Below are 25,000 nucleotides of genomic sequence, written 5' to 3'. Positions count from 1 at the left end.
TCCACCAAACTCTGTGCCATGGGCGCAGAGTGCCTGCCATGTGCCTCCGCCATGCCGGGCAGCTCGGCGCCACCATCAGGCCCCTGGTGAGCCGCTGGCCGCCGCACATGCAGGCCACAGAACAGAGGGCGACAGACGGCTCCTGGATGACCATAGTAAGAAATCGAACAGATGTCAGCTCTTGCAGAGAGTAGGAAAAACCTTTGAAAACCGAGTGTTCAGAGCAGTCGGGAGCCTCAGCGATTTGTTCACAGCGATTACTTTGTCATTAGTTCATTATTTGACACTTAAATAATACACGCCTAATATGAACATCCCACATTGTAGCATTATATAAACAGAAAAAAAGGAAAAGGATAGTACGTCCCCTTTAACCTGGTTGGTTTGACCTCTTATAGACATTCATTACTACAATAAAAAGTAATACATACTTCTTGAGAACGAAAACCACTACTTATTTCAAGTTAAACCAAGCATTAATTTTAGCAATCCACCATCCATGTTTGTTTTGAATTTGCATGTAGAGCCATGTGCATCGTTTTGAAATGCACAATCACTGAAACGTATTAAAATACCTTTTTTTTTTTTAATCCTGTCGTCACGCTGTTGAGATGTGTTTGGCTTGGTGGAGGATCACAGCGTGCACAGACAGCTCCGCAGCCCTGTCCGGGCTTGCTGTGTCGGGGGAAAAGGAGCGGAGTGGCATTTCTTTGATTAGATCGGCAGTGTCCCTATATTGCCTGCTCCTTTACCACTGCTCAGACAAAGCTGCACTGCACCGCACGGACTGAGGTGGAGGGTTTGTCAGGGAGGAGAATAAGTCAAGTTTATTTACAATGTAGAGTTTCAAATAACTTCACAAACATTGCATTTCACACAGAAATCAACCACATGAATAGCATTCCAGAACAGACATTAGGTTATACTATACCTTATATTATGTTATATAAAAGCCCATAAAAAAGCTATAATTTGACTACAATCAATATTTATTGTGTTTTTATTGAACTGTATTTATTTTTGTAAGTGAAACCTAGCAACATGATGGTGGGGTGGATGGATGGATGAATGGATGAATGGATGGATAGATGATAGATAGATAGATAGATAGATAGATAGATAGATAGATAGATAGATAGATAGATTGATACACAATTAAAATATGGTAATATACAATAAATCTAATGATAAACAACAAATATAACCAAAAAGTAACAGAATAACACTAAATAAATACATAAATACATTTAATATAATATAAAAAGTTGGTCATATACAAAAACTGACCCAGAAAGATGAACCAAAGGGAAAAAAAAGGTAATGTACAATAAACCTAAAAATATACTGAAATGGACCCAAAAAACAACAGAAAAATACACCCCAAAAATATCATGGATTTCCAGTGAACGGCCTTCCACCTCCTCTCTGATCCAGCCTTGGTTTGAGTCACGTGTGATGCATTCTCTAAAAATACTGTTACTCACAAATGACCGTTGTCAAAACAAGCAAAGCAAAGCTGTTGTTTGTCATGTAGACAGTGTGGTGGGACCTCAACACGCTCACAATTTCATTTTTGGCTAAAATCTCTCCTGGAGTTGGACTGGGCGATGTAGCCATATAATATTTTCTGTTGTCTGGGCTTTTGGTTATCCTAATAACGTGATATAGCTAAATGTTGTCTTCGATAGATATATAGATAGATGGCTGAATGGACGGACGGACAGATGGACGGACAGACAGACAGACAGACAGACAGACAGACAGATAGACAGACAGACAGATAGATCGATCGATCGATCGATTGATAGATAGCCCATGGATTGACCGAGCAGCTCACATCAACACAATTAGACAAAATAATAAGGAAATACAATAAAAATATGAATCGGCCAATATACACTTCTTTCCACTTCCAAAATATGAGTTGAATCTATGGTGGAATAAAAAACAGTTGGCACCAAAGATTGTGGTTATTAATCACATGTGTTTGGCAACCGAAGCCGATGTTTTGATGCCGTTGCTGGCTCTGTTACAATATGTGAAGTGAAACTTGGAAGCCGTGCTGTGGTGGAGATGCAGTTAAGAGTAGTTACAGCATTGAATTATTGTCACAGGGGAAGTCCAACATGTTTTACTTCAGGTTTTCCATTCATTCATGAAGTCACATGCACCTGATCAATCAAGCTGGTCAGAGGACGTCCAACAACCACTGTGTATAATATGGTTCATATTATATATTACTAGCACATGTTCATTCAGTCATATTATATATTGTCATTCGTTATTGTATATCACCAAATCCTTTCGGTTTATTTCATTGCTTTTTTAGTATTATTGCCAATTTTTTGGGTCAATTTTTTGACTTTTATTTAATGTTTATCATGTTATAACATTACCATTTTTTTTAATCTTTACTGTAGCTTCATCTTTCTGGTTCTGTTATTTTATTTGACTTACATTTTCTAGATATTTATTTATTTATTTATTTTATTTTTTATTTTTTTATTTTTCTTCTGTTACTTTTTAGGTTATATTGGTTTGTTATTATTTGTGATGTACTGTATATTGCCATATTTTTTTCTTGTGTATGTATGTATATATGCATGTATGTATGTATGTATGTATGTATCTATCTATCTATCTATCTATCTATCTATCTATCTATCTATCTATCTATCTATCTATCTATCTAATATGACTAAATTAAGTCAAAACAAGCTTTTTCTCTGGAGGCTCTGTAACTATCTAATTGCCTTCCAGGTTCATTGGCTCAGCTAATATTTCCTTGAGAGACTTGTCCAGCGGTCACACTAAGTCCCTGTCTTCCACGAACGTGCCCCTTATCAATGAGAAGCAGCAGGCTACTGGGGTAAACAAATTTTAAGGGTTATTCCAGACCGATACCATGCAATTTTAACCTTTTCTTAAGTCTTTCTAAGTTGCTTTTCAGTAGAGAATTAATCATGATGAAAAACATTTAAAGCAATATTTTTTTCCCAGGCAACCATTAATTTGGTCATTGGGTATGAGCCGCCTGCAGGCAGCTATCCAAACCCCAACGACCAGCCTGATGGAGACATGTCTCACAGTGACGCAGGTACAAGAATATACAGTCTTATATATAGAATTTTGGAACTTTTCACGTAAATAATTTGAATGTCAACAGCCGTCAAACAGTCTTTAAATATTATACAACAAAAAAACAAACCGTGCATTTTCTCAGCTTTTCCATTTTTTTTTAGATTTCTGCATTTTGGTCATAGCCGCATCAAACATAAAAGAATAGAAACAGGAACTTGTTTCACTTCATACTGGCAACCTGCTGTTGCCAATGTTACACTTTGGTTGTGCAATTCGCAAAAAGTCATTTTTAATAATTTATATTACTGTTTCCAAAGCATGTTCCAAAAAAGAATGTAAAGAATTAACTATAATGTGAGTTTAGAGAAGTGTGTTTGAATAGTAGATTTAACATGTTATTTTCCAGGCTTAAACATTTGCCCCATTGAAATGCACGAGGTGAAAAATAGCCGGCCTTATCAGTTAAAGGTGCAGTGTGTAGAATGTAGTGGCATCTAGCCGTGGGGTTGCAGATCGCAACCTACTGAATACCCCTCCCCATGGCGGTGCAACATGGGGTGGGGCCTCCGTAGAAGAGACGGTGGCCGCAAAACTCGCGAAAGGCCCTCCCGAGAGCCAGTGTTTGGTTTGTCTGTTCTGGACTACTGTAGAAGAAACATGGCGGTGCAACATGGCGGCCTCCGTGAAGTCTACCCGCTCCCTACGTAGATACTAATTAAAACATATTTATGAATATTATATTACATTTTTGCCAAGTCTGTTCCTTAAATTCTACACACTGCACCTTTAAGTTGACCAATGAGAACAAATCAAGGAGAGAAATTAACACATTTCATGTATTTATGTAAATTAATATTTTACCACATAGTGTTTATTTGAGTGTAGTAGGAAGTGTCTTGTGTTTTTTAACGCTGTAAGTATCCAGCACATTGTCTTTTCATTTTGCCTCGGCAGGAGAAGGTGAGGAAGGGGAGGACGGGCAGGGGGACGCAGGGGAAGGAGGCCAAACAGGAAGTAAACAAGTTGCCACGCGGCTGAAGCCGAACGGCAACCCGCCCCAGCGCCTCGCACGTCTGGGCAGCAAGAGGAACCGAGCCCTGGCCCACAAGCCCCAGGACTTCCAGGTATTGTAGAAGGCCCTTGGGCTGGTGTCAAGGAGCAAGGTCTGATTCCGTTTCCCTCAAGAGTAATTCAGACCAACATTTACAGGGCCTTTAGTTGTGAAACCTTGAAGATGTGAATATATGTTTAGAATCAGAATCAGAAACAGAATGATTATTCTGCCAGGTGCATTTACATACACACAGAGTTTGTCATTTTGATTATAAGTGCGTTTCTACAGAAGAATAGCATTTTAAAAACTTACAGTCTGAGGGAAAAAAAATAAAATACAGTAAAATACAATAAAATGTTTAGTTAAAAAAAAGGCCAAATATACAGAAATAGCCGAAAAATATAAAACAAATAGTCAAATACATTAAAATATACAGAATAAACAAATTCGATTCTATGCACAGGATAGGTTATTAGTATGGGTAAAAATTGTAATTTAAAGTTGTAGTTTAAATTATAATGATGAATTTTTTTTTGTTTTTTACTAAGTTGCGTGCATGTTAGAGTTTGTGCAGTGTTAATGTATATGTATGTGTCGCAATGTTGAAATATATCTTACTGCCCAGATCCGAATTCGAGTGATCGAGAGCCGTCAGCTGCCTGGCAACAACATAAAGCCTGTGGTGAAGGTGAACGTCTGTGGGAAAACCCACAGGACCAGAATCAGAAGGGGAAACAACCCCTTCTTTGATGAGGTAATAAGTTGGTCAGCTTTTCTTTGTCATTGCCTTGTTTTTCCCATGTTCCTCTGTGTTCTCTCCCTCTTCACTGACTTCCTGACGCACTCTTCTCTTCAGCGCTTTTAATGATCTCAGTCCACCAACAGCATAAACACAAACATCTCACCTTAATACCTGTTTCTATCTGAGCCTATTACTGTAGTTTTCCAGATGACTTGGGGGCGGACACAGATTAGGCCTAATCTTAGTCTAAATCACACTTTTAATCTGGACTAACTGAAATGGTCTTTCTCAGTCATGGTTTAGGATAGTCTCAGATTTGCACTGAACATCTGATTTCCAGAAGGAAGATTAGAGCTGATCTAGCTCTGTAAGTGAAGGCTTAAATTGAATTTTTGATTAATGGATGTGGCCTCCAGGTCGACCTTGACAACAGAGGAAATAGAAGACCAGAACCAAATCCAGACAGAAGGAGCTGACGAGTCCTTCATGACCTTAGTCCAGGACTTCCTAGTCCAGAACTCATTCATCCTAAACGAAGCAACGTCTCAGAAAGGCATTTTCAAATTCTGGATTTATTGAAATAGGATTAGTTGAGTCCTCATTCAGATTAAACCTCTGTCTGCGAAATCGCCCATAAAGTTGAATCTGATACAGTGGTACCTCGACTTACGACTGCATCTCCTTACGACTAATCCAAAATACGAGTAGCGATAGTCGCGAAAATTTGTATCGACTTGTGAACGACTGCTTCAAGATACGACCGTGGAAATTTGCAGTTGGTGCGTCGGTGGCCAGTCAGCAGTCAGTCAGCGGGCGACCTACATCGTGTGTGCACTTGGTTCGTGGCTTATCCATATTTTTTTCATATTTACTGTGTTTGTGCTGTGTCTTTTGTTTATTTTCACCCTTCTTGATTTCATAATTTATATGGGAAAAATTGCCTCGACATACGACTGTTTTAACAAAAGACTGTTCTTATAGAACGAATTACAGTCGCAAGTCGAGGTACCACTGTATTTAGATATATTCAGTGGTGGAAAAACCACTCGAAAGCCACACTTGAGTAAAAGTAGGGTTATCTTACAAAAAAATCGACTCTGGTAAAAGTGAAAGTCACTCATTAGAATACTACTTGAGTAAAAGTCTTAAAGTAGCTTAAGTATCAAAAGTAATTATATTGTATTAAATGTACTGAAGTTCTTTCTGTTTATTGGCCCCGATATTTCTGTATTTTTCAATATTTTCAATATAATTCCCCCCCCACACACACACACACACACTTCAAAAGTATCCCAATTCCACAGGAAAACCGCAGACCTGGCAACCTGGTAGCAAACCCCTGATTCACAACATGAATATTGATAACTGGCTTTAACTATCTTTTGCTACAGGTTTTCCTCTAATTCTATTTAATTGTATATTGATAGTGTATATTGTGAGTATAGTTACCACTAAATTTGTCATTTTATTAATTATGTTTCTATTTTATCATCCGTCTTTTCTCTTCTGCTTAGATGTTCTTCTACAATGTCAACATGATCCCTTCAGAACTATTTGATGAGCTCATGAGCTTTCGGGTTGGTACCCATTGTTGTTTAATTGGCGCTTTTAGTTTGCTGGTGTTGATTTATTGCCGAAATTGTTCTAACTTGTTCCCGTGTCGCGACAGGTCTATGACTCCTACTCCCTGAGAGCCGACAGCTTAATGGGAGAGTTCAAGGTACCGATGCTCCTCCCGGCTTCCTACCAGTTCATGAGTTTCATAAGTTTGGTCAAATGAATGTTCCCTAAATAAAATATGGTTTTTCTGGTCATCCAGCTGGATGTGGGGTATGTCTACGATGAACCTGGTCAGTATATCTCCCATCTTTCATTTTTATTCCAAAATCTGAATCAGAATGAGTGTATTCTGCCATGTACATGTACAAAAAGAAGAATGTGTCATGGTGAGGATTGGTACGTTTCTACAGACAGTTCACATTAAAAAAACTAGTATGAAAAAAATATAGTAATAATGAAATAAAATAAAATGGAGTAAAAAAATATCATTGCCTAAAGAAATATGTTTTTATTTCATTTTTATAGAAATACAAATAAAACCATGATAAAATGCAATAGAGCAAAAAAAATACAGATACAAAATAATGAAAAGCTTGAGGTAAAGCATTTTTTGTTTCCAGGTCATGTTGTCATGAGGAAATGGCTCCTCCTCAGTGACCCGGACGACTCCAGCTCCGGGGCCAAAGGTTACCTGAAAGTCAGCATCATCGTCGTGGGGACTGGGGATGAAGTACCAGTAAGAGCCGTCCCCGCGCCACCAGACCAAAATACAGAAACTGACAAGATGCAATAAAAATTGTATTTTCTCTCCCCTCCTCTTCCCTCCTCTCCTCATCTCTCCTCATCTCCTCTCCTCTCCTCTCCTCTCTCCTCAACTCCCCTCCTCTGTCCTATCCTCTTCTCCCCCTTCCCTCCTCTCCTCTCCCCTCCCCTCCTCTCTTCTCCCTCCCTTATCAGACTGAGAGGAAGGAGAGCAACGAGGAGCAGGACGATGTGGAGACAAACCTCTTGGTGCCGGCCAGCGTGACGCTGCGTTGGGCCACTCTGAGCCTCAAAGTGTACCGAGCCGAGGACTTGCCCCAGAGTAACAACCCATAAATAACTGTTTGCTAGGGGTTGACCAATTTTATTTTAGATTATTTTGTTAAATTGTGTTTTATTGTATTTTTTTTTTTCCATATTCTTGTATTGCAGTGGACGATGCCTTTTGCCAGACGGTCAAACAGGTGTTTGGAAGTGACGGAGATAAGAAAAACCTGGTGGATCCATTTTTGGAGCTCAGCTTTGCTGGCAAAAAGGTGATATTTGAATAGTAAAAAAACAAACACATGTTGTTATTGCATATATTGACTCTAATTTTTTTCCCCACCCTGCTTTAGCTGTGCACCAAAATTATCGAGAAAAATGCGAACCCACAGTGGAACCAAGTAATAAATATCCAGGTCAAGGTAATATCGACATTTAATAAAGGCCATTATGTTGGACTTTAAAATAGCACAATTGTGTTAAAATAGTACTTACACGTGTACAGTAAAATAATTTAACACATCATTCCCTAATAACTACTCTACATATTTACTCCCGCTACTCCCGCATATTTAATTTACAGTTCCCCTCCATGTGTGACCGCATCAAGCTGACTGTTTATGACTGGTAAAAAACTCACATACAATATGAGCATCATAACTCAAACGCTGTTATTATTGATTAGTTAGAAAACGAACTAATCAATAATATTTTGCAGGGATCGACTGACCAAGAATGACGTCATAGGAACAACGTTTCTGAATCTGAACAGAATCGCCTCGTCCGGGGGTGAGATCGAAGGTAATGAAGGTTTCTTTGCAGGAATAATTAAAATGGAGTACATTGTAGTCATCCCATATTAATCACATGATAATCAGTAAAGTCTTTGAATGTGTGTGTGTGTGTGTGTGTGTGTGTGTGTGTGTGTGTGTGTGTGTGTGTGTGTGTGTGTGGATGTGTGCGTGTGTGTGTGTGTGTGTGTGTGTGTGTGCCTGTGCGTGTGTGTGTGTGTGATTTCTGTTTAAAACAGGCACAGTGCCGGAAAATGGCAACATACCGCCGTCTGAATGTAAGAAATACAAATTGCATTTAAGGTTTTGATTATGCAAAAATAATAATTTCCTTTATACATTTAAATATTTTATTTTCGACTTATATTTAATATTCATCTTTAGGTTCATTGTACATTAAAATTTTTTTCTTATATTTTGGTTCATCTTTCACTATCATTGCATTTTTTTAATTGTGTTTATTTTTTGGTGCGCATTGATTGCTCTGATGAGCAACAGGTTTACAGCCACCCCTGATCCTGGGCCAATAAACTACACCCAAGACTGGTGTGGCTGCTTTAATCACACCACCCCCACCCAAACCCACAGGGTCATTTTTATTTTAATACATTTTTTTCTCATAAATTGAAGGTTATATTTGTTGTTTATCATTAGGTTTAGCGTATGTTGCCATATTTTTGATTGTGTACAGTTGATGTTGATGCTGTACTTTTCCTCTATCTATCTATCTATCTATCTATCTATCTATCTATCTATCTATCTATCTATCTATCTATCTATCTATCTATCTATCTATCTATCTATCTATCTATCTATCTATCTATCTATCTATCTATCTATCTGTCTGTCTGTCTGTCTGTCTGTCTGTCTGTCTGTCCGTTTGTCCGTCTACCTACCTACCTACCTTTCTATCTATCTATCTATCTATCTATCTATCTATCTATCTATCTGTCTGTCTGTCTGTCTGTCTGTCTGTCTGTCTGTCTGTCTGTCTGTCTGTCTGTCTGTCTGTCTGCTATTTTGTCTATCTGTCTGTCTGTCCGTCCGTCTACCTACCTACCTACCTACCTACCTACCTACCTACCTTTCTATCTATCTATCTATCTATCTATCTATCTATCTATCTATCTATCTATCTATCTATCTATCTATCTATCTATCTATCTATCTATCTCAAAGTATCCAAAGACACAAAGAAGACTCACTTAATTTTTTTTTTGTGACATAAAAAAGGGTGTCCTCAGTTTTACAGTATCTTATGAGCAGAAACTACAATAATAACCTGCTATAATCACTCAAATACTAGAGTCTTTGTTAGATTTAGACTAAAAATAAGTTGAGTGAAAATAATAATAAGATTAGTGTGTGTGCAACCACTGTAATTACAGCCCTGTGTTGAGCCCAGTGTGCATCAGACTATATCATTACAAAGATTATCGTTGGTAGGTTGAAGATTTATGAATAAGTCAACCAGTTTTTACATCTTTTTACCATCTTTTCTCCCCAGCGAGCACCAGTGAGTCTGAGGTGGGGTTCCTCCCGGCCTTCGGGCCGTGCTACGTCAACCTGTATGGGAGCCCCAGGGAGTTCACCGGCCTGACCGACACATACGACCAGCTGAACTTCGGAAAGGTATGGGCAGCTTGTTGCGTCAGTAGTCATGACCTTGCCCCCTTGCCCATAACTTCACCTCATTATCTTATATTTAAATTGTTCTACAGGGTGAAGGGGTGGCCTACAGGGGAAGGGTCCTCATCGAGCTGTCGTCTCAACTCGACGTAAAAGTCGATAAGAAAGTGGACGACATTTCCACTGATGACATCCTTGTCGCACAGGTATTGTGCAGAGACCTTACTGACACTCTATGCCTTATGTAGTGCTCCGTTTCATATTTGGGATGTAGGCCAACTTAAATACTTAATTTAGTACTTACTTTCGTTCTTCACTTTAGCATAACTGCCACTTGCCCACATTGGAATCAGTAGTAGCATAATCAACTGTATACATGTAAGTGCTACTCTCCGTTATTCATAATAATAATAATAATAATGAAGATAATAATACTACAAATAATAATACTACTCATAATAATAATAATAATAATAATAATAATAATAACAACAACAATAATAATAATAATAAATAAACAAACAAACAAATAAATAATAAATACATAACAGAAACAAATATAAAAATACAGAATATACAAAATGCAAGTATTCATTCATTTATTGCACTTGGCTTATTGATTTACTTAAAGTTTAACTTAACTAACAAAACCATTGGTATCTGCGTTTCGGCTTTCGATTTCCCGATTTGGCTTAACGACAACGTTCCTGAATAAATAAAGTTTTCCCCACCACCCACACCAGAGGTACCAGCGCAGGAGGAAGTTCTCGCTGTGCGCCGTCTTCCACAGCGCCTGCATGCTCCAGGAGCCTGGGGAGCCCGTCCAGTTCGAGGTCAGCATCGGTAACTACGGCAACAAGCTGGACTCCACCTGCAAGCCGCTGGCCTCCACCACCCAGTACAGCCTCGCTGTCTTTGATGGTGAGCACCGGCAATGGAAACACGAGTAAACCCAACCTAACACTGAATCCGTCAAAGTCCTGTTTGTTTTCTGTGGAAAATTCAGAAACTCCATGCGTTAAGCTCCGCCCCTCTGCGGTGTGTCAATTTTAGCGTTGGATCGAATTTCCAATCTACAATCAACACCAACTCTAGGGAAAAATTTCGGGTTCCGGCACAACGGACGCGGAGCCACTGTTGCCAAGCAACTGGGAGGCTACATTTATCGGAAACTAGCAGTAAACTCAGTTATGTATATTAAATAATGATGTTATTACTGTCACCATATTCACTCATCAGAATCAGAAGCCATTTATTTCAGCAAGTACATTCTCATATACGAGGACTCTCTCGTTGTAAAGATCAGTCCATTGCTGAACAGAAATAAATGTTAAAACATGTGCAAATAACCAAACAAAATAGTCAAGACAAGACACAAACCACTTGTTATCGCACTGTTTCACTTGAAAAGACGCAGGGCGAGACCTGAATTCAGTGTCATGTGTATTTTATATTTTAAGTGAGTCATGCGAAATCCAACCCTACGGCTGCCAGGGAGTGGGTTCCGACAATCGGATGCGTCGTCGGAATTAGTGTAAAGCCGGCTTAAGAAATCACGTTGTTTTTTTTTTTCGTTTTTTCGTCTTTTCCACAGGTAATCAATACTATTACCTCCCCTGGGGTGACACCAAGCCTGTGGTGACTCTCACTTCGTTCTGGGAGGAGATCAACCACCGGCTTGATTCCGTCAACGTCCTCCTCTTCATTGCTGAGAGACTAGTAAGAACAGGACCATGTGACTCACTGACCACATTCCAGTTGCTCTTCTCTTCCCTTTTTTTCATTTTTATTTTTTTCTCTTTTTTCCACTTTTCAGGAGTCCCACCTAACCTCTTTGAAAACAGCCATCTTGGCCAAGGTGTCCGAGGCCCGTCTGGTGGAGATTTGGCTCAAACTCATCAACCACATGATTGAGGACCTCAGCAGGTACGGTATGACAGAAGATACCTGTTTGGCAAATCGTGAATTTTTTCCAGTATGACGTGAATCGTCATTTGTGGTAATTTTCACTGGGCCTAGTACAGAAGGGCTGTATGTTTTTTAGACATTAAAGTTTTTATTACACTTGAGGTCACGGAATTCCACTCTTACTCCCATTCTTGCCTGGAAAGGCAGACCCGCCACCAACAATGGAAGCAACACATACTGTAGAGGAGCACACGCATAACTCAAATACCCGAAATGTATATTGCCAGTGCCAGTTTAAAAAAACGATCAAATGTCTGATTTCTCAGCAAGATAATAGCTCAAGAATCTGATGGATTACCACTTTAACCGTCTGCCTTTTTTTTTTGTCGTCCGCATTCTCTCGAAAGTGAGTTATGTGACCCCCAGGTCAATTTACTAACAAAATATTTTGGCAGTCTCCAGCTTCCTGTGCTGGAGGGACAGCCTAACCTGACCGCCCTGGACCTGCAGATAAAGAAACTACGTGATGCTTCGCTGGCGGGAATTCAGCAGATGGCCCAACGCATGAAGGAAGAGGCCAGGGACGTCAAGGCCACTGTTGCGGAATTCGAGGACTGGTTACACCGACTGAAGCAGCTGGCGGAAGAGGTCAGCAACCACAACCCAATCTGTCCTATTTTTATCCATCTACAGTTATTTTTTTGTAGCATCGGGTACGGAAGCTGCAAACTTGATTTTGTTGTACTCATGCAATGACAATTACAATGTTCTATTCTATTTTATTCTATTCTAAAACCCATCCCACTGATGCAGCATGTGCTTTGGCTACGCCTTGATGTATTGGAAAATCCCAAAATGTATGAGAATCAGAATCAGAATGAAAATGAGTTTGTTCTGCCCATACATTTACATATACAGTATGAGAGATTTGTCATGATGATGAATGGAGTGTTTCTGTACAGACAATCAGCATAAAAAAATGGTCTGGAAAAAACCCCCCGACAATAAAAATACATTTGGAATAAAGAAATTGTCGTGTACGCACAAGTAGCCGAAAAAATACTAAACCGAGAGTCAAATATGTATAAGAATATACAGAATACACAAAATGCAATATTATGCACAGGATAAATTATTGTATGTCCCTACACACCATCATTCCCTGTCTTGTTCTAGCCTCAGAACAGTATGCCGGACGCCATCATCTGGATGCTGAGAGGGGGGAAGAGGGTGGCCTACGCCCGAGTCCCTGCCAACCGGATCCTCTACTCCACCTTCAGCGAGCAGGCCTGTGGGAGGTTCTGTGGAAAGACCCAAACCATCCTCATGCAGGTCTGGGTCTGAGTCTGAAGCTCTAACCAACCATCTATGTTTGGGGGTTTTTTATGCTTAATTACAATGTCAAATTCCAAAACACGCTACTCATTTTATTTCATCATTTTATTCAGTACCCAATGGACAAAAACAAAGGTGTCAAGATACCGGTTCAGCTGCGGGTCAACATGTGGCTGGGTCTCTCTGCCCACGAAAAAAAGTTCAACAGCTTCTCGGAGGGAACCTTCAGTGTTTTTGCAGAAATGGTAGTTACGTCAGATCACGGCGTGTTTCGCGAATGTGCACTTTATTGTCAACGTCATTTTACTGCGTGCAACTGCAGCAGATTGTCCCCCTCTCCGACTGCAGTACGAGAACCAGGCCAATGTGTTTGGGAAGTGGGGAACCACGGGTCTGGTGGGGCGCCACAAGTTCTCCGACGTGACGGGGAAGGTGAAGCTGAAGCAGGAGCGCTTCCTGCCTCCACGGGGCTGGGAGTGGGAGGGAGACTGGTTTTTCGAGCCGGAGCGAGGGTGAGAAAAGCATCATCCATTGAGACACAAGAGTGCTGTACCGGGTCGGGAGTGTTGATCGCTCCTATAATAATACATTTGAAAAATGGACGATTTTGATGAGAGAGGAGTATAAAATCATTTTGGGGAGTAATATAAATGGCTATATAAAACACCCATTGATTTCAATGTTATATCAATCGAATTTTGATTCGATTTTTATGTTGAGCAGAAAAAATAATGATAATTGGAATAGTTTTAATTGAGATTTCAAAATACAGAAGCCAATGAATCTGGTTCGGATCTGTCGTTTATTTTACACGGGTCGCTTTGGTTACGATACATTTCTTTGTTTTGAATACGTGTGCGGTCCTTGTAAGGAATGTAATGTTCGTGGTGCCGCTAAAAAATAATTGCACCCCTGAGTTTGCACCCCTGCACTCACCAAAGGACATGAACAATGGATTTCGGCGGCGTCTTGAGCTGTAGCAGAGCTCCTGTGTTTACATTCCTCCGCTGCCGCTGGTGTAAATAGCTTCCCTGCTCCCCGCTCCTCTAAAAGCCGACTTCCTATGCGGCTGGGCTGTGTTTGCTGTTGGAGTCGCTGACTCACCGTCGTATCTGACCGCTGTGCTCCCGCCGCTCCGCAGCCTGTTGACAGAAGCAGACGCCGGACACACAGAGTTCACGGATGAAGTATTTCAAAACGAGACGCGCTTCCCTGGCGCCGAGTGGAAGGCTGCTGGCGAGCCCAACACCGACGTGGTGAGTTAACTGTGTTTCAGGGTCATTCAAAAAAAACAAAAACCTTCACAGCAGTTATCTACAGTAATATGAAAAAGTGCCGGTTCAGATAAGCCATCTGAATCGTGTACAAGGAATTTGTCAAGGTAAAACAAAGTTAAAACAGACAATGGCATAGAAAAAAATGATTAACAATCTAAAAAATACCCCCAAGAAATACAATATATACTCATAGAAAATATGCTCTATGCACCAGATAGAGATAAAAAACACAACAGGCAAGTATCGACTGGTATAAATATAAATTTGAGCAATAAGATATTATATAAATAAATAAATACATTTATATATATATATATATATATATATATATATATATATATATATATATATATATAAATATATATAATGTATGTATACTGTATATGTATATATTAATACATGGCTCATAACAGATGGGTTAGACTCATTTTTTACAGTGTTATTACAGAACATCGCACAGTTTACTACACAGTTATAACCCTTTAACAGGTAGACGATGTTGCCATGATCACTGGTCTTTCACTGTTTTCCCGCTAGACTGGCAGGTACAAACACAAAGACCCATATGGATTATGTTCTAGTGAATTTTGTGGCCGTTGAGCTGGCCAACGCGTTCTACTTATGATAATGAGCGTGTCGTTCAGAATGGAGAAAAGACCCAGAGCCCCGCGGAGTACGAGTGTCCCCCTGGCTGGGCGTGGGTCGACGACTGGAGCTTTGACATCAACAGAGCAGTGGACGAGAAAGGTGGAGCGTCAGACACACCCACTGACTTTACAATATAGTGGATGTTTAATCACACGGCATCGTATTCCATATGAATGTCTACGTGTGTTCTGTGTGTTTTGCGACACCAGGGTGGGAGTATGGAGTCACCATTCCACCCGATGACAAGCCCAAATCATGGGTCGCGGCTGAGAAGATGTACCATGTCCATCGCAGGAGGAGACTGACCAGAGAACGAAAAAAGACGTCTGACAGTACGGCTGTTACGGAGGTGGGTCAGAAACCCCCCTCAAAATACAACGTGGTTGGGGGCGCGGGGGGTGGAAAGCGTTTTCTCAATTCTCCCCCTTTCACAGAGACGGGGAACCGGAGACGGCTGGGAATACTCGTCTCTGATTGGCTGGAAGTTCCACAGGAAGGAGCGCTCGTCCGACACGTTCCGCCGGCGCCGCAAGAGGAGGAAGATGGCTCCCTCCGACTGCATCGGGGCCTCCGCCATCTTCAGGCTGGAGGGGGCGCTGGTGGGTAGCTTGTCAACAACAACGATATACTGTATCTTGTTTTGTTTTTTTCCCTTTCACTCTTTTTATTTGTGCATTATGTGTCCTCGGTGTATTCTCAAAATGTCCTTCTGAGGCGGCTGTCATGGATACATGATGTTAGTCACATCCTGTTTTTCTTCTCCCGCATCGGCCCCTGTTCCTGTTTGGTAGTGGTCACTCAAATTACTCAGCCAGCCAACTTTTTGTTTTGGGAATTTAAAGCCACTGTGTCAATTGTGTGTCGACTCCCATGTTTGATTTACACCCTCACACTCCTAATAAGTCCTGTGTTTTGATTCGAGGGGGTGGACGTTGATGAGAAGGCCAGTAAGACGGATGCAACCAAATTGTTTGGTGCCAACACGCCCACTATTTCCTGCCATTTCGGCCGTAAGTAATTATGCCAGACCCACGCTCAGCCCTCTGTTCATGATTAAAGACACTGAGCTCCTTAAAAAATAAAAATTAAAAGTCCTGTCTCACTATATCTCAATATAGCATACTATTGACAAGGTGTTGATAAGTAGTTATATACCATATTCATTCTCAGCTTACAGTATAGGATTATCCTGCAAACATTCACTTAGTGGTCACAGGTTTGGATATTCTGATGAACATAATTTTGTTTTCAGGGTCTTACATGTACCATCTGAGGGTGTATGTCTATCAGGGGAAGAATCTCTGTGCGATGGATAAAGACAGCTTCTCAGGTAAAAAGCGCGAAATAGCTTCATTTATTTCATGTTAACCAGACAGCCACATCCTGCAAGTCCTCTGGTATTTTCTACAGTCTGTCAGCGATGAATAATGTTAATGGTCAGTCTAAACACCCGAGAGCAGTATTTCCCAAAGTTTGGGCCACGGCCCCCTGGTGGGCTGCGAGAGGTCATTTACAATTAATAAATAAAAAAGCTTAGAATTTTCCGAGCCCTGGACTGTTTGAGAATGTTAATCACAATTTATTTTGTCGTACCCCCGACTCTGTGGGGGTACGCCTACCCCAGTTTGGGAATAGCTGCTCTAGACTAAAGTTCCTCTTGTAGTTAAAATCCTTCTTTTTCTATACAACAATAAGTTTGATTCTTGCCACACACCAAGTCTCTGAGAATCTGACCTTGCACTAGTTATAACCATACCCACGCCTGTTTTTCTCCAGATCCATACGTCCACGTGTCCTTTCTGCATGTCAGTAAGACCACTGAGATTGCAAGGACGACGTTGAATCCCACCTGGGACCAGACTCTCATCTTTGAGGATGTGGAGATCTACGGAGACCCCCAACAGATTGCCCACAACCACCCTGACGTGGTCCTTGAACTCTACGATAGGGACCAAGTGGTACGTTCTTCTGAAATATACAGTAGGAATTACAGTAGTATTGCAAGACATCTGTGTCTTTATCTGTTGTGTGTGTCTGTGGGGCTTCTTCTCGGCTTTTATGTCTGCAGGGCAGGGATGAGCCCATGGGTCGCTGCATCTGCCCCCCAGTGGTGAATTTGAACCCCAGCTTGCCCGTCACCCCGAAGCTGCTGTGGTTTCCTGTGACCAAGAAGGGCCGCGACGCTGGGGAACTGCTGGTGGCTGCCGAGCTCCTACTGAAGGACAAGGTGAAGACCTCTCCCAGAGACCACTGTTCAAATTCCACTTAAATAAAATGTAATAATGGAAATTTGCTTTTGTGTTGCAAGATCAAAAAATTGCAAGGCTGCTCTAATTCATCAGCTCCAACAGGATAGCAGCTCTGTGTTCGTCAGAACGAGTTTCACTCTGAAAGTGAGGACTATTTGTAGTGATGAAAAGTTTGGCCCTCTTTTCAGATTCACTCAGTTAAAAGAGGCCTTCGATTTCCAACTCTTTCAAATTTGATTAAGTTGGTTTAATGCACAGTGAGCGAGGGAGGACTTCCTGAACAAAGAGCGAGAGTTGATTATTTTCAGTTTGGGGGTCGAAGATTTAATCTTATGTGAGTGACACCTGACTTCCCAGTCATTGATAGTTCACTACGAACTTGTCGTTTGCGAGTCATGCATCAATATTAAGAGGCCACAATAATAAGCACAGTTATACATGTTTCTTATGTTTTATTGGTGGATAGTGGTGTGCTGTGGGATTATTTTATTGTATAAAGTTCTGAGGCAGAAAGAAGGTTGGGAAACACTTTCCTAGATAAGCACTCACTCAAGTAGCCTGCACCAATTACTTAGAATAGGTGCATCACAACCAAAGCTCTAAATCTGAAATTGAGGACAAATGCATAAATTCTGCTTCTAGGTGAACGAGGAGCACCTTCCCCTGGTCCCTCCGCGGCGGGGTGAGGCTCTCTACATGGTTCCCCAAGGAATCAGGCCCGTGGTGCAGCTTACTGCGATAGAGGTGTGTCCCCAGATGTCCTAGTTTTGAAACCAGTTTCCTCAAGTTGCACAATCAAGACAAGACCAGTCCCGCCCTGCTGAGTCGGCAAAATAATAAATCTTAGCTACTGTAGGGTGTCTGCAAGGTCCTTAAAATGTGTTCTATTCAGTTTTACAAATATTGGCTTGTTGTGAGGCTTGTTTTACTAAACATAAAACACACATTTTTGCCGATTTTATTTGTCCATATATTTCTTCTAATTCGTCAAGATATTCTGCATCAGTCAACATTTCTGATGTTACAGAAAGTCTCATCATATCAACAGGAAAACACAAGTATTGTAATAGTTACAAAAATCATACTATAAAGCCTAGTATTGCATTGCAAAAGAAAACATCTTAAAAGGTCTTAAAAAGTATTATATTAAAGCTCTGATACTTGCAGAGACCGTGTATTCATATAAATAGCAATTTTCTCAATTGTCTCCCTTTAATTTTCTCAGACTTTTTCACTCTTTGCTCATTGACTTAGCATCCTCTCAATGTATTTATATTCATGTGCCCTACTGACTCACAGATCTTGACCTGGGGTTTGAGGAACATGAAGAACTATCAGCTGGCGCCGGTTTCTTCCCCCAGTTTGATGGTGGAATGTGGCGGGGAGGTCGTGCAGACGGCCGTCATAAGGAATTTCAAAAAGAACCCCAACTTCCCCGGATCGGTGCTGCTCCTCAAAGTGGTACCGATTCTCAGCTCTCGCTGGAATTTCACCCTGTTTCGCATGTTGCCCCCTGGGTGATTGTTCTTATTTTTCTTTTCTTTTTTTTTTTTTTTATCCCCCAAGCTTCTGCCCAGAGAGGAGATGTACACGCCTCCCATCGTGCTCAAGGTCATAGACCATCGACCTTTTGGCAGGAAGCCCATAGTGGGTCAGTGCACTGTGGATTCTCTGGAGGAGTTCCGCTGTGACCCGTATAGCGTCCACAACGACACCATCATGTCTGCGAAAGGTGCACGCATACACTCACAATCACGCTGTAAACTCTGCTCATGGATATGGATGGATGGATATTTTCAATTTTTCAATCTTACTGCTTTTCCCTTTCTTGACTGGCACTCTATCTTTGCTGGCAGCCGTGTTTTAGCTGCCGCGCCACCTGCATTTTCCCCACTGGCATTGATAAGGTTTTATCCTATCTTATCTTATCTTTTATCTTATTTGATCTTATCTTATCTCATCTTAACCCCAGCCTGTTTTCCATGTGCTCTGTAGTGGCGATGATGGCAGCGGCACATGGAGACGTGGTCGTAGACATCGAAGAGAGACCCATTCTGACCGCTGAGGTACAGAACACACACCAAAGTCAAAATCATTAATCATTAATGCTCCTCTGTACAATTCCTTATACAGTGGTACCTCGACTTGCGAATGTAATTCGTTCTATAAGAACGGTCGTATGTTAAAACAGTCGTATGTCGAAGCAATTTTTCCCATATAAATTATGAAATCATGAAGGGTGAAAATAAACAAAATACACAGCACAAACATGAAATATGAAATAAATAATAAATATGAATATGAAAAAAATATGGATAAACCACGAACTACGTGCACGCACGATGTAGGTCGCCCGCTGACTGACTGCTGACTGGCCGCCGACGCGCCAACTGCAAATTTCCACGGTCGTATCTTGGAGCAGTCGGTCGCAAGTCGATACAAATTTCCGCGACTATCACTACTCGTATCTTGGATTAGTCGTAAGTAGATGCAGTCGTAAGTCGAGGTTCCACTGTAACAGCATTCTTACCAGGTCCTTGGGGTGCTGGAAGTGCTTGAGGCTTATTTTAAAAGTCTTTCAAAATTGTAAAAGTTGTTGCCGAAGTCCTTGAAAAAAATGGGATCATTGAAAACCTGTGATATTAGCTTTGGTTTTGTTATTCCAATTTTAACGTAATAAAGATTTTCCAGAATCGCTTTTACGACAGATTATGAAGGGAAATGTTAATTTAATCTAGCATGGTTGCTAATACACACTTATTCATATGCACTTCATAGTAGATGACAATGAGATTAATAATAGATATAAAGATAAACAGCTATATACTGTATGGTATATAATAGACAATGTGACTATATTATATTTTAACTATTAAAGATCACATTCAAAATGTATTATATTTGTTTTCAAGTCAAACGAATAGTGCTTAAAAAAGTGCTTGAAAGTCCTTGAATTTCATTTTGTAATGCCAGAAGGAACCCTGTTATTAATAAATATTCCGTTTGCTCCCTTGCACACAGCTGCACGCAGAAAAGGTAAGCTAGTATTCTTTAAAGGACAGAAAGTCGATAGGCTATAACACAAAACACCACATAACGTAAAACATGAGATATTAATATGGCATTTTCCCCTGCAGGAAGAAGAGTCGGTGGACTGGTGGAGTAAGTTCTACGCCTCCATTGGAGAGCAGGAGAAGTGTGGACCTTACCTGAAAAAAGGCTACGACACCTTGCAGGTTAGTGGCAGATCAGATGGTTTGGAACGTTCCGCATCCCCAGCGACCGTTTCCCTCTGTGACGTACGTGGGCGGATGTTTTAGTTGATTTTTATTTATTTATTTATTTATTTATTTTTAATCAGATGTATGACTATGAGCTGGAGGAGGTTCCTGAGTTCCGCGGCCTGACCGACTTCTGCGGCACCTTCAAGCTGCAGAGAGGCAAGACCGAAGACGAGGAGGACGATCCTTCGGTGGTGGGAGAGTTCAAGGTTAATGAAATACACACTTTGTGGGAGGGGACAAGCCAACTTATTGTGTACCTGGAATGACAGACTGAACTCCAGCTGTGGGTTTTGGGGTTCTTCACTAACCTTGGCTGCCCCCTGGTGGTAGGTTGCATGAACTTTCAACTTTCAACTTTTATCTGAATCATGAATATGATCATGAATATACTGTATTTAAGGATTATCATGACTTATTACACATTAAGCACTTTATTTATATCTGTGATATTGCAGTAGGTTTAACACTCTTGCCCCTATCATCCATCATACTTTTCAGTATATGCATTATATAGGCCTGCAGGAGGGCACCCCATGACAAAAAAAAATTCTAGACCGTAGACCTAATAAACACATTAAATAATTTCTTGCCAAACCCACACCCACATTTCTTACCAAATCACCACATGGTAATTCAAATTGGGGAAAAAAAAAATAAAGACAAACAGTGGCGTCATAGAGATAGAGGATAAGAGGGCATAAAGGGGTCGAAACGAAGTATTGGAGTGCTGTCAGGTTTTTCTGGGACGATTCTGGCAAAAAATATAGTTCCCACCCTCATGGAAAAATGGCCTTAAAGTGGGACTGTCCTGAAGGATCTTCTCATGTAGATAACACATATCATAAAGAGCCATGTAACAGGGTTCAAAGTCTTTTGTTTTTTTTCTTCCTCCATTTGGTTCGGCGTCTTTTTTTTTTTGCGGCTGAAGGTCCACGTTGGAGGGCGTCTGATAACCTTGCTTCGCGTCTCGGCAACCAGTGTTAATCCCTGTTTATATCCCCTCCTCCTTGATTTTAATCAGCATCCTGAATTCCTTAGTAAACAGGTTTTTTTTTTTTTTGATCAGAGTAAAAAAAAAAGGAGTTGCCATTCTCTCCTTTCTAAAACGCTGATAAAAGGAGGAATAACTTAACCTCAAGAAGGTACGACATCTGAAACGCCTCGGCTCCTCCCATACCCGCCTTGTTTCGGGACGTGCACTTGGATGGATGAGTAGATGTGTTTGAATTGAACGAAAGGGACATTGTTGAACAGACTTATCCTTCCTGCCGGCTGATCGGCAACCATTCCCATCCTCACTTTCGGGTTGGATTTGAAGCGAAGAAAGGCGGTGTGCCGACCGGAAGAGTGTGGTGGTGTTTTTTGATCCTCGACCGTTTGGCGCAACCCGCCCGCAGGGCTCCTTCCGGGTTTACCCTCTGTCCGATGACCCCCGGGTGTCTGCTCCGCCGCGGAAGTTCAGAGAGCTGCCTGAGAGCGGCCCTCAGGAGTGCCTGGTCAGGATCTACGTGGTGCGCTGCCTCGACCTGCAGCCCAAGGACAACAACGGCCTGGTCAGTCCCTCCTAAAAACTAAAAGTCAATACAAACAAATCGTCTTCTAATCTGGAGACCGTGACGACTGTGAAGAGTGTGACGACTGTGACGATGAAAATAATGTTGTGCCTTTCTGCATTTCCATTTCCAGTGTGACCCATATGTAAAGATCACTTTGGGAAAGAAAACAATCGACGACAGAGATCATTACAAACCCAACACCCTGAATCCGGAGTTTGGGAGGTGATACGATGACTTCACTTCACAGAATATATATATTTTAGGATATTTCCCTTCCTTTAGACTTGTAAATTGCAAAAAGATTTGCGAGCCCCCCCTCAACGCAGTCTTATTCTGTCCAGGATGTTTGAGTTGTCCTGCTTCCTGCCTCACGACAAGGACCTGAAGATCGCTGTGTACGACTACGACCTGCTGAGTCGGGACGAAAAAGTCGGCGAGACCATCATCGACTTGGAGAACAGACTCCTCTCTCGCTTCGCCTCCTACTGTGGACTCCCCCAGTCCTACTGCGTGTAAGAACCTGCAGGTGTCTCTGCATGCATCTCTCAACAGATCAAATTCCTCACTGCAAATCCCCACCTCAAATGGTGATTGAAAATGGACTAACTAGAAGATAGAAAAATGTGAAAATGTACAATAACGCTAAAACATCATAGTACTGTCAACAAAAAAAAAAAAGGCAAAATAAAATAAACCTAATCGATATTAACGTAAAGATGAACAAAAAACTGTAGAGAACAACCGAAGAAATTTACAGGAAAAATGGCAATATACAATAAACCTAATAATAAACATTAAATATAAACTTAACAATTGACAAAAAAAAAATCCACTGTAACAATAAACCTAAAGGTTTTTACCTAACAATTAAACATAAAAATAAGGAGTGGACAATAAGCATTCAGCAATATACAATAATGATGAACAATACAAAATAAAAATGAACCTCGAAATCAACAGTAAACAATAAAAAATAAACCTAGAATTAAAAGAGAAAAAAACGAAAAATGTTCCCAATAAACAACAAACCACAAGAATGAACAATAAACACACCCCCCTGTATCATGATTAACAATAAACAATGCATTGTCACATATCTCGCACAAATCGTGCATAAAATGTGTGCGGTATTACCTGTGCCATGTGATCGGGATAAAGAGTGAATCTAGATATTTCATTACCACGGTTTTCCTCCAGCTCAGGGACCAACCAGTGGAGGGACCAGCTGAAGCCCTCTCAGATCCTGCAGAACCTGGCCAGGCTCCGGGGCGTCCCTCCCCCGCACACCGAGGGCGGGGGCAGCGCGCTGTCCTTTGCAGGGAAACAATACAATCTGCAAGACTTTGGTACTGACATGCTGCTAAACGTGCAATAGTTCCCTATTTTCAGTATGAATTTGTTGCTGAGATTCAAGGTGGATCGATCGTCGACGGCAGTGATATTCAAGGTTTCTTTTGTCGAGCCCCCCCCTTTTTTCAAGGATTTCAAGGACTTGTCGACCAGGTCACGCTGTCACGTTCATTTGTGGCTTTTCTTGCCTATCCTCACATTCTAACAGGGGCCGAAAAGTGCACAACTAATGAAGACAAATATGTTATAATAATGAAAATCATGAAATATAAAAAATATTTGAAAATATAAACAAATGGTATTATTTTCAAGGAACTAATGAAAATAACAACCCCGTTCTCTCCCCAATCCCTCCCCATATAACAATATTCCCAGTGACACACACACACAAACTATAAAATAAACTATTGGGTTTAGAAACTTTAAATAAACTTATTTCATGAAATCTTATTTGGCTGGTCAAATTCGTTTTTTGTTTTTTTTAATCTTTAATTTTCCCGCGCCCCACTGTTTGAATACAACTGATCTATTGTGTTTTTTTTCGTCATTTTTCTGGATGACATGGGTAGGATTTGTGACCGTAACTATATGTCTTTTTTTTTTTTTTTTCATTTTTTTATATTTTTTGTGTGTGTTTTTTTCTTCCCTGTGCAGAGGCCAATAAACTGATCCACCAGCATCTGGGTCCAGCTCGGGAGAGGCTGGCCCTGCACGTCCTCAGAGAGCAGGGCCTGGTACCGGAGCACGTGGAGACCCGGAGCCTCTCCAGCTCCTATCAGCCAACACTGTCCCAGGTTAATCCCACACAGCCGTGAAGCAACAGCACTGTTAGCATTATTTATGTATGACTTAGTAGAGTAGAAATAGCATTCCCATAGAATGTGAATTGTTGCTACAAAGCTGTATTTTTTAGTTGCCTTTTTTAGGGAAAGTCTATAACACAGTTTCTTCTAGTTTATTGCTTGGGCACGGGGGGACAAAGGGCAGTTACATTTTTTCAGTTATATTTATTTATATTGTTCATTAGTAGCATTCCTATTTATCATTAGGTTCATTATATATTGCCAGATTTTATTCTTGGATGCTCATTGGTATTGTTTGGCTTCATTTTATTGTGTTGGTTAACTAACTCCATACTATAATTTATTGGTGTTCATTAGGCTCATTGTATATTTTCGCCAATTTATCTGTTATTCATTGTTCATTCTTACGTTTATTCTTTCTGGTTTGTTGTTTATTGTAAGTTATTGTATGTTTAAAAACGTTTCTTATCATCTAGTTATATCTAGGTTACTGTATGTTGCCATTTTGTCTTACGTTATTGTTGATTTATAGGCTTATTTTATTGTCTTAAGTAAATTCTAGGTTTGCACTTATTGTCTATTATTAGGTTATTGTCATAGGCAAAATTATATATTATGGTTTATCTTAGGTTTATAGTTTATTGTTGATTATTGATTATACATTCCATATTTTTCTATCTTCTGTCTACTGTATATAAGAAGTTTTT

The 25,000-nt window shown here is 40.7% G+C and overlaps 1 protein-coding gene across 2 annotated transcripts in view; it reads left to right on the top strand.

Moving 5' to 3' along the window:
- Positions 1–25,000, top strand: part of myofl (myoferlin like) — a gene marked incomplete at its 5' end in the record, with an annotated part of 29,212 nt that overhangs the window by 1,931 nt on the left and 2,281 nt on the right. For both annotated transcript variants that reach the window (XM_080016225.1, XM_080016226.1), the window contains 43 exons: positions 2,761–2,869; positions 3,001–3,097; positions 4,036–4,205; positions 4,761–4,889; positions 6,392–6,454; positions 6,547–6,597; positions 6,697–6,727; positions 7,058–7,173; positions 7,395–7,521; positions 7,632–7,735; positions 7,817–7,885; positions 8,047–8,090; positions 8,182–8,264; positions 8,494–8,532; positions 9,762–9,886; positions 9,976–10,089; positions 10,627–10,804; positions 11,478–11,602; positions 11,700–11,809; positions 12,247–12,439; positions 12,968–13,123; positions 13,240–13,371; positions 13,475–13,638; positions 14,268–14,382; positions 15,048–15,150; positions 15,261–15,400; positions 15,486–15,650; positions 15,974–16,061; positions 16,304–16,381; positions 16,828–17,009; positions 17,120–17,278; positions 17,943–18,044; positions 18,600–18,761; positions 18,867–19,032; positions 19,296–19,366; positions 20,322–20,336; positions 20,438–20,536; positions 20,662–20,790; positions 21,982–22,137; positions 22,271–22,362; positions 22,482–22,652; positions 23,338–23,486; positions 24,145–24,284. In XM_080016225.1, the coding sequence (XP_079872351.1) occupies positions 2,761–2,869; positions 3,001–3,097; positions 4,036–4,205; positions 4,761–4,889; positions 6,392–6,454; positions 6,547–6,597; positions 6,697–6,727; positions 7,058–7,173; positions 7,395–7,521; positions 7,632–7,735; positions 7,817–7,885; positions 8,047–8,090; positions 8,182–8,264; positions 8,494–8,532; positions 9,762–9,886; positions 9,976–10,089; positions 10,627–10,804; positions 11,478–11,602; positions 11,700–11,809; positions 12,247–12,439; positions 12,968–13,123; positions 13,240–13,371; positions 13,475–13,638; positions 14,268–14,382; positions 15,048–15,150; positions 15,261–15,400; positions 15,486–15,650; positions 15,974–16,061; positions 16,304–16,381; positions 16,828–17,009; positions 17,120–17,278; positions 17,943–18,044; positions 18,600–18,761; positions 18,867–19,032; positions 19,296–19,366; positions 20,322–20,336; positions 20,438–20,536; positions 20,662–20,790; positions 21,982–22,137; positions 22,271–22,362; positions 22,482–22,652; positions 23,338–23,486; positions 24,145–24,284 (5,011 nt within the window). The remainder of the gene's footprint in view (positions 1–2,760; positions 2,870–3,000; positions 3,098–4,035; positions 4,206–4,760; positions 4,890–6,391; positions 6,455–6,546; positions 6,598–6,696; positions 6,728–7,057; positions 7,174–7,394; positions 7,522–7,631; positions 7,736–7,816; positions 7,886–8,046; positions 8,091–8,181; positions 8,265–8,493; positions 8,533–9,761; positions 9,887–9,975; positions 10,090–10,626; positions 10,805–11,477; positions 11,603–11,699; positions 11,810–12,246; positions 12,440–12,967; positions 13,124–13,239; positions 13,372–13,474; positions 13,639–14,267; positions 14,383–15,047; positions 15,151–15,260; positions 15,401–15,485; positions 15,651–15,973; positions 16,062–16,303; positions 16,382–16,827; positions 17,010–17,119; positions 17,279–17,942; positions 18,045–18,599; positions 18,762–18,866; positions 19,033–19,295; positions 19,367–20,321; positions 20,337–20,437; positions 20,537–20,661; positions 20,791–21,981; positions 22,138–22,270; positions 22,363–22,481; positions 22,653–23,337; positions 23,487–24,144; positions 24,285–25,000) is intronic.

The sequence above is a fragment of the Zeus faber genome (assembly GCF_960531495.2).
Source record: "Zeus faber genome assembly, chromosome: 16".
In the NCBI taxonomy this organism is placed as follows: domain Eukaryota; kingdom Metazoa; phylum Chordata; class Actinopteri; order Zeiformes; family Zeidae; genus Zeus; species Zeus faber.
Note: the sequence above shows the minus strand (reverse complement) of the source record. Positions and strands in the feature narration are given on the sequence as shown.